At 43.9% G+C, this 13,879-nt stretch overlaps 1 protein-coding gene across 2 annotated transcripts in view; it reads left to right on the top strand.

Moving 5' to 3' along the window:
* Positions 1-328: 328 nt before the first annotated feature.
* Positions 329-13,879, top strand: part of kat6a (K(lysine) acetyltransferase 6A) — a 32,659-nt gene continuing 19,108 nt past the window's right edge. For both annotated transcript variants that reach the window (XM_023275857.3, XM_023275856.3), the window contains exons 1-2: positions 329-483; positions 1,863-3,324. In XM_023275857.3, coding sequence (XP_023131625.1) covers positions 2,650-3,324 — 675 coding nt within the window. In that variant the 5' untranslated portion in view covers positions 329-483; positions 1,863-2,649. The remainder of the gene's footprint in view (positions 484-1,862; positions 3,325-13,879) is intronic.

Here is a 13,879-nt window from a genome sequence, read left to right as displayed (position 1 = left end):
TGGCTTTGATTTTATTTATTTATTTATTTTTTTTTACAACTAATAGGCAAAATGCAGACGTTCCCTTGAATCTCCTCCTATGTGCCTGTAGTACAGCAGAGAATACGTGAACACCTATCCTTCCTTTTTATTTTTTTCCTCCTCCAACACCACCACCATCTGTCCCTTTCTTCCATTTCATGCGCTCCAGCAATATCCACACCCCTCTCATAGCAACAGCACGCCGCCGCCGCCGCCGCCGCCCCCGCGCCTTGCAGTGAATTTTTCTTCCCCTGGATCTTCGCCTCGCACTATGCAGACGGTCCCTTGGCCCTGCCTGACGGTTCAGTGTTCCCCCCTCCCCCACCAGCCGTGCTCCTGTTTCACTCAAAGATGGCGTCGGCTCCAGAGCCTCTGGTCTCTGGCTGCATTTTTAGGCTTGTTGTTGTCTTCGTTTCGCACGGTTTTGGCACCTTCTTCTCGGCGGCTCGACACGAAATTCCGGTGAGTAGCAGCGGAAACCGGACGGGGGGAGATTTTTTCCACGGTCCGCTTTACCCGAGTTTCCCTCGGAAACCAGAACCGGACCAGCTCGGGCTTTCTGGGGAACCGCGAGAGGTAGAAGGAGAGAGGGGTACGGAGGGATGGTGATCGCGGAGGTGGGTGGGGGTTATGGAGGGGGGAGCCGAGGCCTAGCTACTCCGCTGTAGCGGCCTTGTCTTCACCGCACCGCAGGCTCTAGCGTTACGTGGGAGGGCGGCTGGTGGAGGGAGGAAGTCAGCGAGGTGGGGACCGCTTATAGGGATGCGTCTGGGCGGGCAGAGGCTCCTCGCCCATGCCGAAGGCTGAGAACTAGGCCGCAGAACATGTAATGTTGCAGAATCCGCCGCTAAGATACCTTGAATTTTGCACTTGCCCGCTAGCCGAATGGCCGTCTGCAGGTTGCATTGTGCCTTTTACAAGGCCGCAATCTCACGTTAATATCAGAATGACATTCAGAATGAGATTATTCGTTTTGTTTGCTGCGGTGTATTGGTTGGATCTGTTGGTAGTATCGGCCGAAAGGGAAATGCTCTGTTTTTGTGCCAGAGCGCTGGCTAACCTCTCGTTTCATGCTGTTTACGTTTCGGGTTAGCGAGTAACGTTAGTAACATAATCGTAACGTTAGCTCGTTGGTTAGCTTTTAACGTTAGCTGGCTAAACAACAGTAGTAAGCGGGAACGTTTGTTGTCAGACACTGAGCTGCCTGACATAATATCAGAAAGAGTAAACAGTACGACAGGAAACTGTTTGCCAGTGCGACAGTTAACCGGGCTTTGATTTTTAGCTAGCCTCTCAGCTAATGTTTGCTAGCCGTCTGTGCTTTGACTGCATCATGTTTACGTTAGCAATGCAACTAGCCATGTTGTCAACTTGCTAGTGCAGTTTTTAGGATGGTGATGTTTACAATTCGTGTGTCTTACCATATACATCACTGTGTGAGATATTTGTGCCATTTTGGATGTTTGAGGTCATACTTTTATGTCGGCAATGCTTGGTTGTGGTTTTCTCAGTGATGAAATAAGAGAATGCATGGCTCGAAATTTAAAGATTAACAAGCTGATTAGAGGTAATATCTATTAGAATACTGCTTGCTTTTCTTCCAATTTTGATAATAGAGAATAGCAAAACATCATAGTTATGTTTCAAAGGGAAAACATGGCAGTGTTTAGAAAGTTGTATCATCTCTAAGCTCATATGTGTCTCACACAAAATAATCATCCTTAAAAGACATACGTTGTTGCAATGTTTTATTCATATTCAACATAAGTTGTTTCACTTTTTTTCCTGTGAGATTTCTCTAACCTTTTTGTCTGTGTACTTTTTTCATTTTTTTTCTACAGTTTTTGTCAGCTACTGAAGTGCAGTAGGCATGAAGGTGATCAGCCCTGGCTGCTCCCTGGGGTGAGATATCTGTTCCGTCCCACAGCTGAGAAGTCCAGACTGCTGGAAGACTTAAAGATAACAAAAGAGAGCAAGTGAAGACAAGGAAACGTGGATGAAGAGAAAAATCTTAATTTTGTGGAATGTTGTAATCTATAGAAACATATTTGATATGTTGCCCTCTCCCTTATCACTGAAACACTAAAGCTATATCCTGGGGACTATGATCATCTCCCACAACTCACACTGACAATCAGCTAGTGTGCCAGTGGCAGGAAACTGCCGGAGCAGGTTTTATTGTCTGTGTGTAGGTTTTTGTAGCAAACACCTAATTTTTGTGAAAAACCCTCATATCATTAGGATCTGCTCTGTTCTACATTGTATCTTGTGGGAGTTTAAGTCGCCAGTAGACCTGATACTTCCTCACCTCCCCCTGCTTCTTGCCAGGGACCTTCACCTGGCTGGGAGTGGGTGGTGGGTGGACCAGATTATACCAGGTGGAGGGTTGGCTCAGGGCGGTTGTGCTATGATCAGCTGCTCCTTTCCGTGCTGCTCATACTCAGCTTCTGAGGGACTCTCTGTGCGACCCCAGGACAAGGGATAGTAAGCAGGTAGAAGGCGAAGAGGAAGAGGAGGAGGCGGCGCTACGGCGCAGGCCAGGTGTTTCCTTGGCTTACAGTCCCTATTTTTTGTGTGCGGTCCTCGCAGAAAGGCCCCAGGGGCCCTGCACCCACCCAGACCACAGCCATGGTGAAACTAGCAAACCCAATGTACACTCAATGGATCCTAGAGGCCATCAAGAAGGTAAAGAAGCAGAAGCAGCGACCATCAGAGGAGCGCATTTGCAATGCAGTCTCCATGTCCCATGGTTTGGACCGCAAAACGGTTCTGGAGCAGTTAGACCTTAGTGTCAAGGATGGTACCATACTTAAGGTTACCAATAAAGGTCTCAATTCCTACAAGGACCCAGATAACCCAGGGCGATTGGCTCTGCCAAAGCCCAAAGGTGGTGGCAGCTCTGGAGGAGGAGGAGGTGGCGGCAGCGGTGGCAGCAGCGGTGGCGGAGGTAGCTCTCACTCTCATTCGGGGAAGAAACCAGGACTCGATTGGAACAAGCTGATCAAGCGGGCCCTGGAGGGGCTACATGAGCCTGGTGGATCCAGCTTGAAGAACATTGAGCGCTTTCTAAAGTGCCAGGCTGATGTGGCGGCCTACCTGTCAGGCAGTGGCTCCATGGGGCCAGGCCTCTTCCACCAGCAACTGAGGGTAGCCCTGAAGAGGGCCGTGGCACATGGACGTGTGGCCAAGCAGGGTCCACTGTTCCAGCTCATTAGCCGTAGCAGCTCCCTGGATGATGGGACCGGGACGGTGTCTCTGGAATCACTGCCACCCGTCCGGTTGCTGCCACATGAGAAAGACAAGGTAATGTGTCTGCACACGTGTACACCAAAAAACATCTAAAACTGTGCATGCACCTCGAACTTGGACACAACGACAAAATATGTTTAAAAAGTAAAGACCTTATCATAGTTTTGATGGGCTTTGCATATGGTGACATGTCACATGGCTGTGATATTTAGCATTTGGATGTGTCATGTTGTATTTATTTGACATAACGAAACAGGATATTGCTGATCACTTAGCTGTTTCTGAGATCAAGATCAAGCTGAGATTATCGAGTATAAAGCAGCATTCTCCGTTTTAGTCAAATGTTTCATATATAATTATGGATATCCTGTTGAAACAACAACTGTAGTTTAAGTTGTGAGAAATTGAGAAGTTTAAAGTGCTCCTCACTTAACTTTTTGGCGCAACAGAGAGAATGTGAGAATAATCTGTGAAAGTAAACACACTTTTTATTGTTTTGCTATACTTCTTACATAGTAGCTGCTGCACTCACCGAATAGTCCAGATCTATCTGTGGGAAATACGTAAGACATTGCCATTGAATTTTGTCTGCTTGTCCAAACTGATCATGCCCTACAGGGCTGTAATTTACTACAGAATAGTAAGCTTTGGCTGTATGACTGTCAGTTGTGAGTTTTCATCCAGCGTGTTTTACAGTTGACTTATTTCAGAGTTAATTTACAAGTTTCTAAGAATGGCAGGGCAACATTTCTAAGGAACGCACATCTTTCCAAAAACTGGAGTGCATGTTTTTATGTTTAAGACATTATTATCATGTGTTTTGGATGGCAGGGATATCAGATGAGATACATGTCCGACAGACTAAGTGTAATTAGTTGGCCAGTGCTCTAGTGGGAGTCACAGAATCTCAGATGTGTGTGATGTGGGCCAGGCGGCATTGTCGGAGTGATGCTGGATGGGCAGTTGGTGGGCCAGTATTCATCAGCAGAGGAGGAGTAGGTCAGGGGAGAGAGTCACATGACTCCCAGCCTCCTACAGAGAGTGTGGACCAGCTGCAGAGCTGCTCCCTGTCAGGAGCTGTCAGGAGATGGGAGGAAGAAAGAAAGGAAACGAGGGAAGGGGAGGAACATAGAAAAGCTACAGAGAGGTGGTCTGTAGTGGTGCCAGAGGGAGAGGGTTGGATGACGCAAGCTTCAGGCCTCTAACCAGAAAGAGGGAGAGAGGCAGAGACATAGCACAAGAAGAAAGCGAGGGAGACAGAATGAGTTGGAGAGGGGGAGAGGCAGACATGCAGGCGACAGAGGAGAGAGGGAACACACCCACTTTTGTAACCTGATCAGAGAGAGCAGCCGGCTGCTAACCTCTAGTTCTTATGGCCAGTGACATGTACATACACACACTTGAACCAGTACTATTACATGCAAAGAAAGAAACAGTGGCAAACAAGGTACAATCTGACATGATATCACACACGCATTAGTTCACATGTCATAAATCCTCTTCTTTAGAGACATGCAGACATTACAGATATGCATTCTTAGAACCACCATACACCTTAACCCGCACACTGCTAATGACCCTCCATGCGATCACATATATCAGACAGTCATTTGATTTGGAGGACACTAAACTGGTCCTAACCACTGTTTTGACTGGCTTCTGGCTTTGTGTGGTCCCTGTGTGGGTGTGTGTACGTGTCTGTGCAGCCACAGGGGCTCTTGGTAAGGACGCCCATACACGTACGTGCACACACAGAGTAGGATTAGCCTAGAGAGCAGGCGGCAGTCACATGGGGTCTGCCTAACACAGTGACCTGCTTGGCTGCAGATGGTCCACCTCTTAAGATGAACACAGCTCAACCTCCTCCTCTTCTGTGACTCAGCCAGTGATCAGCCTGCTACACATCCTCGAAGTTAAATGAAAACACAACCTGAGTAATGCACACCTTAGTGTTAATGCATTGTTTTTACATGGGCTGATTCATGTGTTATGCCAAGTTCTAATGAACTTTTCTCTTGTAAATGGAAAGTAAATATTGTGAGGATAGTAAATTTTAGTACTGATTGAGCTGAAAATTCCACCCGGTTGCATCAGTGAAATTGCTAATCAGCCGGAGATTATAAATTAAATGTGTGGGCATGGATGCCGAGGTTGTGGCGTTTCTTTGTGACGCTTCAGGCTAGATAAAGCATGAAGAAGCTGCTGCAGCAGTGAGGAAGTTGACATTTGTGTCTGGCATACACACAGTCCTGTTTACTGTTCTTCACTGCTTTTTCTTGTGATGGTGCCTTGATGTATCTCTCTGGGAGAAGCAACCTTATTGCTGCTCAATCATCTGCGTTTTGTGGGTGGCTGTTGGTGTGTTCTTGATGTATATGTTAGTCTCTGCCTGCGCGAGCGGCATATGCGTCAAAAAGATAAAGCTGTATGCGCAAAAGACGGGGACTGGTGTTGTATGATCACTCTCCTCCGTTCACTACTTCTCCACTGGCACATCATTGCCATATTGCCCTGAATGATTGCTAACAGTTATGATTTCCCAAGGAAAGGGGGAGAGAGAGTGAAGGCAGAAGGGGGAGGAAAATCAAAACAAATGGCTAAGCTCAAGCTTTGACCCCATTTGCAGGGAGATTTGTGTACTCAACATGCTGATGTTTGCGTCAGGGCGTTCCATTCAAACGGGAACCCAGACCCTATTTCTGTCTCTCTGTCTCCCCTCTCTCACCCTAATAGGGTGCCATTGCCAGGTCATTAAGGGGGAGGTGAATGGGGGAGCGAAGTCAACCAAGGGTCATGGATATATAGATGGCAAACCTCATTGCCTCCCTGAGCGCCCGTTAGCAGTATGAGCCTACGGCCATTAGGTGGGATGGGCTGGATGCTGAGCCTTTGTGTGTATCTGTGTGTGAATATAGTTGTGTGTGTGTGTGTGTGTGTGTGTGTGTGTGTGTGTGTGTGTGTGTGTGTGTGTGTGTGTGTGTGTGTGTGTGTGTGTGTGTGTGTGTGTGTGTGTGTGTGTGTGTGTGTGTGTGTGTGTGTGTGTGTGTGTGTGATGTTTGTCCCGTCATAATAGGCAAGAGCAATCTTTCTGCCCTGCAGTTGCCCTCTCCTCAACAGCTGGAGCGGGGTGAACCAGAGTTCTCGATGTCGTCGTGCAGTGTCAAGGCGAGGACGTGTGAAAAAAGTGTGAATAACATACCCACACAGCTACGTGTTCTACTCATACACTGTGTTGTGGTGATTTCCCTCCAAAACATCCCACTGAGTACTTTACAGGTTTGGCTAATCTTAGCATCCTGTAGCTAATGGATCCTTTGCTAGTAGTAGTGGTGGAGATGCTACATTAGACATTGCATATTATGAACCATAATGGATAGATTTATCCAATGTAATTGTTCCCTTTTCCCCAAATTGAACCAACCCCAAACCCGTTTCTCTAGCGTCACACACATTACCCCCTGCTTGTGTTTGCAAAAGTTGAAGACATCGCATATTATCACTCAAAGGACGATGATTACTAAATGCCCCTACACACTGATTATATGCCTTGGCTGCAACATGCCTCTTCGTCTTTTTCTTTCTCTTCCACTTCCCATCCCCCTTTGCTGCTACATCATGTTATGTAGTCATAGGAGAGGATTTTGTCTGTTTGCTGGATAGATGGAACCATTCCCAGGGTTAGCACCACACCACAGGAATGCTGGGAAAATGACTGAGTTTGGTGCCATAAACTGGCCTCTCTGTTGTCAGCTTTTCTTGAATTTCAGTTTGGACTGATGCTTTTTTCACGGAGGGAAACTTGTAGAAATTCTTGTCTGTTTCCATTTTGCCAAAGCCATGGCCTCAGTTGACCCATTATTAGTGTCTGAACTTACAAAAGGCACTTTCCACTCTTTGATGGGACCAGCTTTAACGTCATGGTTCATGGCTGAGTTCTTGTTTGACACTGAGTGGTACACACCAGCAGAGATGTGGGAAAGCTGTGCAGCTTTTGCTTATTTAAAGAGTCAGTTCACACAAATCATATCAAAGATGTGACTTGAATAATCAGTGATTTGATAATAAAAAAATTAACATCCGACTATACTTGCAATGCGTTTAGCATTATTTTAGTCTTAGTTTGTCAAATGCTGTGGTTGCAGTTTCTCAGATGTGACCAATTGTTGCTTTTTTGTTTCAGTTCTTTGTGTTTTGAACCTTTCATAACTTCACCATAGGCAAACTGTGATTGGTATTTTGCATGATTTTCTGTCACTCTCAGGATCAAAGAGTTAATCATTTAATTGAGGGAATAATCTGCAGTTAAGTTGATAGTGAGAATGAGAAGTTGCCACTGTAGTTGAAACACCAATTGAACTATTATCAAAAATGCAACATGAACAAATGCAATTGGGGGTTGCAATTTTACAAAAAAGGCTAAATCTGTCCCAACATACTGTTTTACATGGTTTTGTGGTGATACAGAGATCACCTGGCCTACAAATCATTATCTACAGATGTAAGGGAACATGCCTGTTTGGTACAGACTATAACAGAAGTCACGATCATTTTCAGTGGAAAAGAAATGCAAAAAGTAAGATTCCCACCAAAGTCATGACACATACTGCAAAAACTGTCAAAGTAGTGACAATTTTTTGCACATTGTTCTGCCCTAGCAGCAACCCTTATTCATATTACAACACAATGTCTCACTTACAGCTCCTGTAGTGGTCTCCAACTGTGTTGTTTTTTTGTTTTATATAGCAAACTTTTATGCTTGATGTTAAGTGTTATTGCCACTCATAATTCTGCTGCCAGTCTAGTAGAGTGGATCAGAATGAACTTTATTTTGTAGTGCACGAAGTAAGAAGAATACATGTGGAAAAAAAAACAACATTTTTTGTGCTTTTACCACAAGATAAGCCACAGAACTCGCTGTCAGTAGCTTTTATTTGGACTGTCTCTGTCGAAAAAATGGCTATTAGTTCCTATCATGCTTGTTGCATGTTAAGTACATGCTACGCTTCGCCTATGCAGTTTCAGTGTTTTGTCAATGTCTTCCAATATATCCCTAGAAGCAGTGAAGGAACCATCAGGAACAGATGCAGCTGGCCACCAGTCTATAGAAGCAGCGTTAGCAGAGGTGTCAGGGCAGAGCGCCCAGGGGGAGCAGTTACCTCGAGCACACCAGTGACTGTGATGTGAATGGCATTTGGCACGGGAAGTGTAGCTGTGTGAGGCCTTGCGTATGGCTAACCTCACCGCCCCACAAATAGAGCCAATGTGTTGAGCAGCTGTGGAAGTTACGGCTGGAGCCTGGCCAGCCCTACTCCGTTTGATGCTGTGATTTAGCTTTGTGCTCCCTGGCTAACCTCGATTTTAATGGAGGGTGATGCTTGAATGAGGGGCGGGCACGTTGGCACAATACATGGTCTTCCTGATGTCACACTAAAATGTAAGTTTTCAAGTCATTACCTGGCTAGTGACGCTGCAGGGATTTTAGATTTAAGATGCTGTATTTATTCTTTTACCTGTCAGCTGATGTCATGAGAGCATGATGCGTGAAAATGTAAAGTTATTGTGTCAAGGTGTGTCTGGTGCTTAGATCATCTTAATGATTTTTGGAACAAGTGCATATGTGCTTGTGTGTTGTCTCTGCTTGCACGGCATGCCCTGTAACAGTGATCAATGTGTTTGTGTTGGAGGTGGGGGCGGCCATAAAGGAAGTGTGGTGGGGGGGGGGGGGCAGCTGAGATTGGGCTCCCATGTTAATGAGATCCTTGACTTGAGACGAGACAAGGACAACAGCAATGCTTTTCTCTCTTTTTTCTGCTATTGCCTTTTATTCTTTCTCCCCTCCCTCCTCCTGCATTTCTTCTTTCTCCTTTCGTCCTTCCTCCATTGTTCTCTTCTTCCTGTCTCGCTCTCATGTCCTCTGTCTTTGGATAAGAGAAGCCAGCGAATAAAGGGTAAACTGGGCCACCACCACTTGTTTTCTATAACCTATTATGTCTCTGTACAAGGTCTCAGACAATGCAACACATTGCCTCAAGTATTCATTTCGACCATTTAAAAGCATAAACAAAGAGCGAGCTAACACTGTAGCACAGTTCTACTGGATTAGGAGTATGTTTAACAATACTGTGGTTAAGTGATCCATAAAACATGGGTAGGTGTGTCAGCTGGGTCAGACTAGGGTGTCTTCATCTGTCCGTTTGCGTTAAGGTGTGTATTTATATAGAAACCTGTTACTTGAAAGACGGGTTTGTATGGAGTAAAGATGGCCTTACAAGGCCACCGTTTCAATGCAGTTGGTTGCTAACAGTTACCATGAGGTGTGTCTTTTTGGCTCTGAACAGCATTTTGTTCCTGAAAATCCTTTGTACATTTGGGAAAAGATAAGAACATGTCAAAACATGAACACATGGGCTTAAAATAGTTCTACACACAAACAAACGCCTCAAGTTAAATGTCGGCCATGACACTTAAGTCAAACAGTACATCGATATGAGAAATTTCTAGAGTGCTGCTGTGGTGCAAGAGTGGTCCTGGTAACCAGCGCAGGCTGAGGTAAGAAAAAAAAAAAGAGGCAGAAACAGGGAGAAAAAATGGCTCTCTAGAGGAATTTCAGGTTGTGTTTTGCAGTTCCAATATCCCTGTCATGGAAGGAGGATTAGTTTTTCATTTTTTAGTATCTGTTGGGGATTAATTTACAGTGGCAGCTAGTAACTGAAGTCTCACTGTAGCGTCGGTCTTTATACAAGGTGTCTGTGCAAAAGGTGATGCTCGCTCTCTGGCTCTCGTCTCGTGTTTACTCAAGCGCTCACAGAGCGTGCTGGAGCAGTTGACCTCCTCCAGCGGGGAAAGGGTTAAGCGTCAGAAATGATTGAGGTGTTGGTCGCATGCAGGCTGCTCGGAAGACTGCTGCTGCAGATTTTCTCTCTTTCTTTACGCTTTCCATTTCCTTCCCTCTCATGCCCTGTGGATTATTTTTGTCCTCGCTCTGTTTTTTTTCACTCTCCTCTCCTCCTCCTCTTTTCTTTCTTCTTGTTGCTGACTTCCATTTCTCTTCAGTGACTTTGCTGGCTTGTTTTGTAGACTATAGCTGTTCTCTGTTTTGCTTCATATTTGCTATTTTTTTCTGCACTGAGATCAAATGACTATTAAAATTTTACAATAAAAATCAGTATATCACCTTTATTTTCACCTGTGAGAATGTAAAATATTTTCTGTAATAAAAGGCTAGGACTTATACATTCATCCACTGGTAAGCCTCTATTTTCCTCTCTGCACCCTGCATGTATCTACTAATCTACCTCTCTCTTCACCACTACAACCCTTCTCTTTGTCTTTACCGCTTACTTTTCTTAACTCTCACTCTATCCCTTTTGTTTTTTTGTTTCTGTCTCAGTCCCTTTGCTGTGTTAGGTGGGTAAGGAGTAGTGGGGTGGGGGGTGTTGGAAGCAGCCTGAGTCAGAAGGAAATGAACCCAATAAATCAAACTCTTGTCCCTGTCTCCTCCCTGCCAGGACATGCTGCCTACCTAGCCCTCTACAGCTACATGCATTTACACAGTTGTGCTGTAGGAAACAACAAAAATAACACCAACTTCAGTGAATGTCATGTTGTTGTTTTTTACCCTTTTGAATTAAGGATTTGCATCACAGACAGCATATTATGGTCTTGGTTGTATGACGGCCTCCTGCAAAGTTGTTTATATTTACGAATTATACAATGGTGTATAATGTACAGATTAGTATATTTACATTAAGTATTCATCCTTGTCACCAGGGATGCGCTCGAGAATAAACTCTTAATTTTTCAGTCATGTCAGGCTGTTGCCCCGTGGATTCATAGAAAGTGGCAAAACCCATGTAAGTCTCGGAGTATGTTGAGTTGGGAAAATGTCCCATATGTGCTGATGGCTGGATTTTGCAGGAGAATAACATAGTGGCATTACCATTGTTTCTCTTGCCTTTTGGAGAGTGACTAACCATGAAGAGCCAGCTAACATGATTGCTCCAAGTACAGTAAATGCAATGAGTATGTTACCTTATTTGACAGAAATCTATGCAGGTTTTTGTTATTTCTGTCCACTTGATAAACCAAACAAAATGATGCTTGCGTAAATGAGGTGCCAATTTGCAAAACCTGGTTTATTTTCAGTTCTTATCCTTTTGATGATGGTGATTTTCCTTTGCCACTGACTAAAACAAACCTCTTTGTGGGGTGCTAAAAATTCCTCTGTGCAGGAAAAAGCCTGGTTACTAAGCAGTGGTTAGGTACCACAAACTACAGGCTCCTGAGTTGGAATAACTGAATGAACAGCTGGCTGACAGTCCCAACGAAAAATAAATGTAGCCTTCATTAACATACTTTGTGTGTCTGTTACAGTGATTCATAACATTCTAAGCTCATCTTATATAGTGTAAACAATTGAAAACATTCTTTGACTCAGATATTTGAACCTCATGATGTAAGGCACTTAAAAGAATTTATCTGCCCCATGCCTCTTTTATGTTATGTTACCACTTTGAATAATAAGTGAGTGGTAGTTATGCTTGACTCTGAGCACAAAATGAGTATGTCAAAGTGAAAACAGATCTCTGCAGATTTGTCTAAATTAAGCAAAAGTATAAAACGCAAAGTGCTTACTCTCAAAGTCTTTAGTTGCATTGCAAGTGCGATAATACTGCTCAAGCTCAGAACTTAATAGCAACTTTCAGATTTTGAATTGGACCGAGACCTGGAATCTGACTTGTGTACTCCAGGATTTTCTTGTTTTAAAGCTTTGATTGTGTATTTTATCCCATGTGTAGTGTATCCTGCATCTTTGTTGGCCCCTGCTTTCACTGGTGAAGATGCACCCACACAGTCTTGGATGTTTGCTCTGATATGCATTGTGTGAATTACATCAAACATAAGAGTTTAGAATAATAAAAAGCTCCAACTGGGTGTCATCAGATCATAGGGAAATCTTGTTCCACTTTAAACATTTCCAGTATAGCTGATGGCAAGCACCAATCCAGATGTCATGTGAATAGTTTTCACCAGTGGCTTCTCACTTTCTTGTTCTGTTAGAAAAAACTGAGAATATGGAAACAGTCAGGTAACAGATGTTGTAGGCGCAGTGTTTCCCGTCTTAGCCATCAAGTCCTGTTGCTACTCCAGAGTGTCCATCACCCGTACTTTTCTCTCACCAAAAAGTGTAAGAAAAAAGCAGTTTTTGAGGACAGCTTGCCGTGGCAGGCTGTGCCACAGCTACACCTTTTTTTTGATGAACATACTGTACTTGGGCTCATATTCAGTGCCTTGGAAATGTTCTGGTGCTCTTCTCTTGATTAGTACTTTTCAGTACAGTTTCTTTTGAATTGTTTGGAATCTTCCTTGTCCTCAGGCCATCTTTTCCTACTAAACCATTATTGACATTGGTTATACATGTGGAGCATGTGTTTAAACAGAAAATACCTGAAATATATAAATATATTGACTACACATAGATGATTTTCATTTAACACTATATGCGACTTTGAACAGCTACCACTTTATATGTCTTAATTGGCTGTTATTGTGTGCTTTACACTTGTGCTCGAGTCAGTTTGTAAAGATTTGGTTTTATATTCACCTCAGATCACCTCACAATGTTATAACAGAAGTTTTAAAACATAATACAGTTTCTCCTGGCATGTATTGCTACCAGTATCCATTTGTATACAGGACATTTATGTGAACTGTAAGTAACAAAAGCAAACTATTAGGATTGTTATGGGTAAGGTGGGACATTAATTCAGAATTGACTGAGTTTTTCTGTTGGATAGTGCTCAGTTGAAAACAGCGTGTTACTGAAAATGACTTGTGGTGTACTCAGAGGTAGAAGTAAGCCACCACTTCCCCTCAGGGCTTCCAGGCTCCAGAAACTTTGGAGAGTCACCCCATGTCCCCTCCTCTCTTTTTTTTTTTTTGTTTGTCTCTGTGTGAAGTGCACCTGCAGTGCTTGAGGGATGTGATTTTTTTTCAGCTTTATTGGACACACAAGTCCTATTTGATGTCTAACAACATGTTAAGTGTTATCCTGCCTTTTGTTTTCCTGTACAAAAGCCTGGCTTAGGGTTGTGCCTGTGTGTATGTGAGAAATTGTGTTTGTTTTGTGTCATAGTGCACACCTGTTGACATGGTTTAAGCACTCGGAGGACACGCTAAAAGATTTATGCAGCCCTAGAACTGAATGTCTCATGACATGTTTCAGAAAAGTGTCAAAATAGGACACGTTGTAGTGGAACTAAACTCCTCAGCCAGTACAACTGAAGGAGTTGACTTCCAGCTTTTGATCAAACAGCACAGGAGTCGGCAGAGACATTGACACATGATGGCAGCCTCTAACATGACATGCCATATAAATTATACAAGCTCACTCATCACAGAAGCTCTCATGCTCTTCATTATCCTAAACTCTCTGTTCACAGATCCACATGCTCTGTGGTGTCATTGTAGTTTTTAGTCTGCCGTTAGCTTGTTAATACACACAGCAACAGTCATTCACTGTGGCAGGACACACAAGGGCACTTTGTTGTTTTCATTTGCACAATGAAGCTGTTAAGTTAACTGACAGTCTCAACTTTCCCCCCTCTAT

This window comes from Amphiprion ocellaris, chromosome 6 (genome assembly GCF_022539595.1).
Source record: "Amphiprion ocellaris isolate individual 3 ecotype Okinawa chromosome 6, ASM2253959v1, whole genome shotgun sequence".
Classification (NCBI taxonomy): Eukaryota; Metazoa; Chordata; class Actinopteri; family Pomacentridae; genus Amphiprion; species Amphiprion ocellaris.
This window is presented reverse-complemented; position numbering and strand designations above follow the sequence as displayed.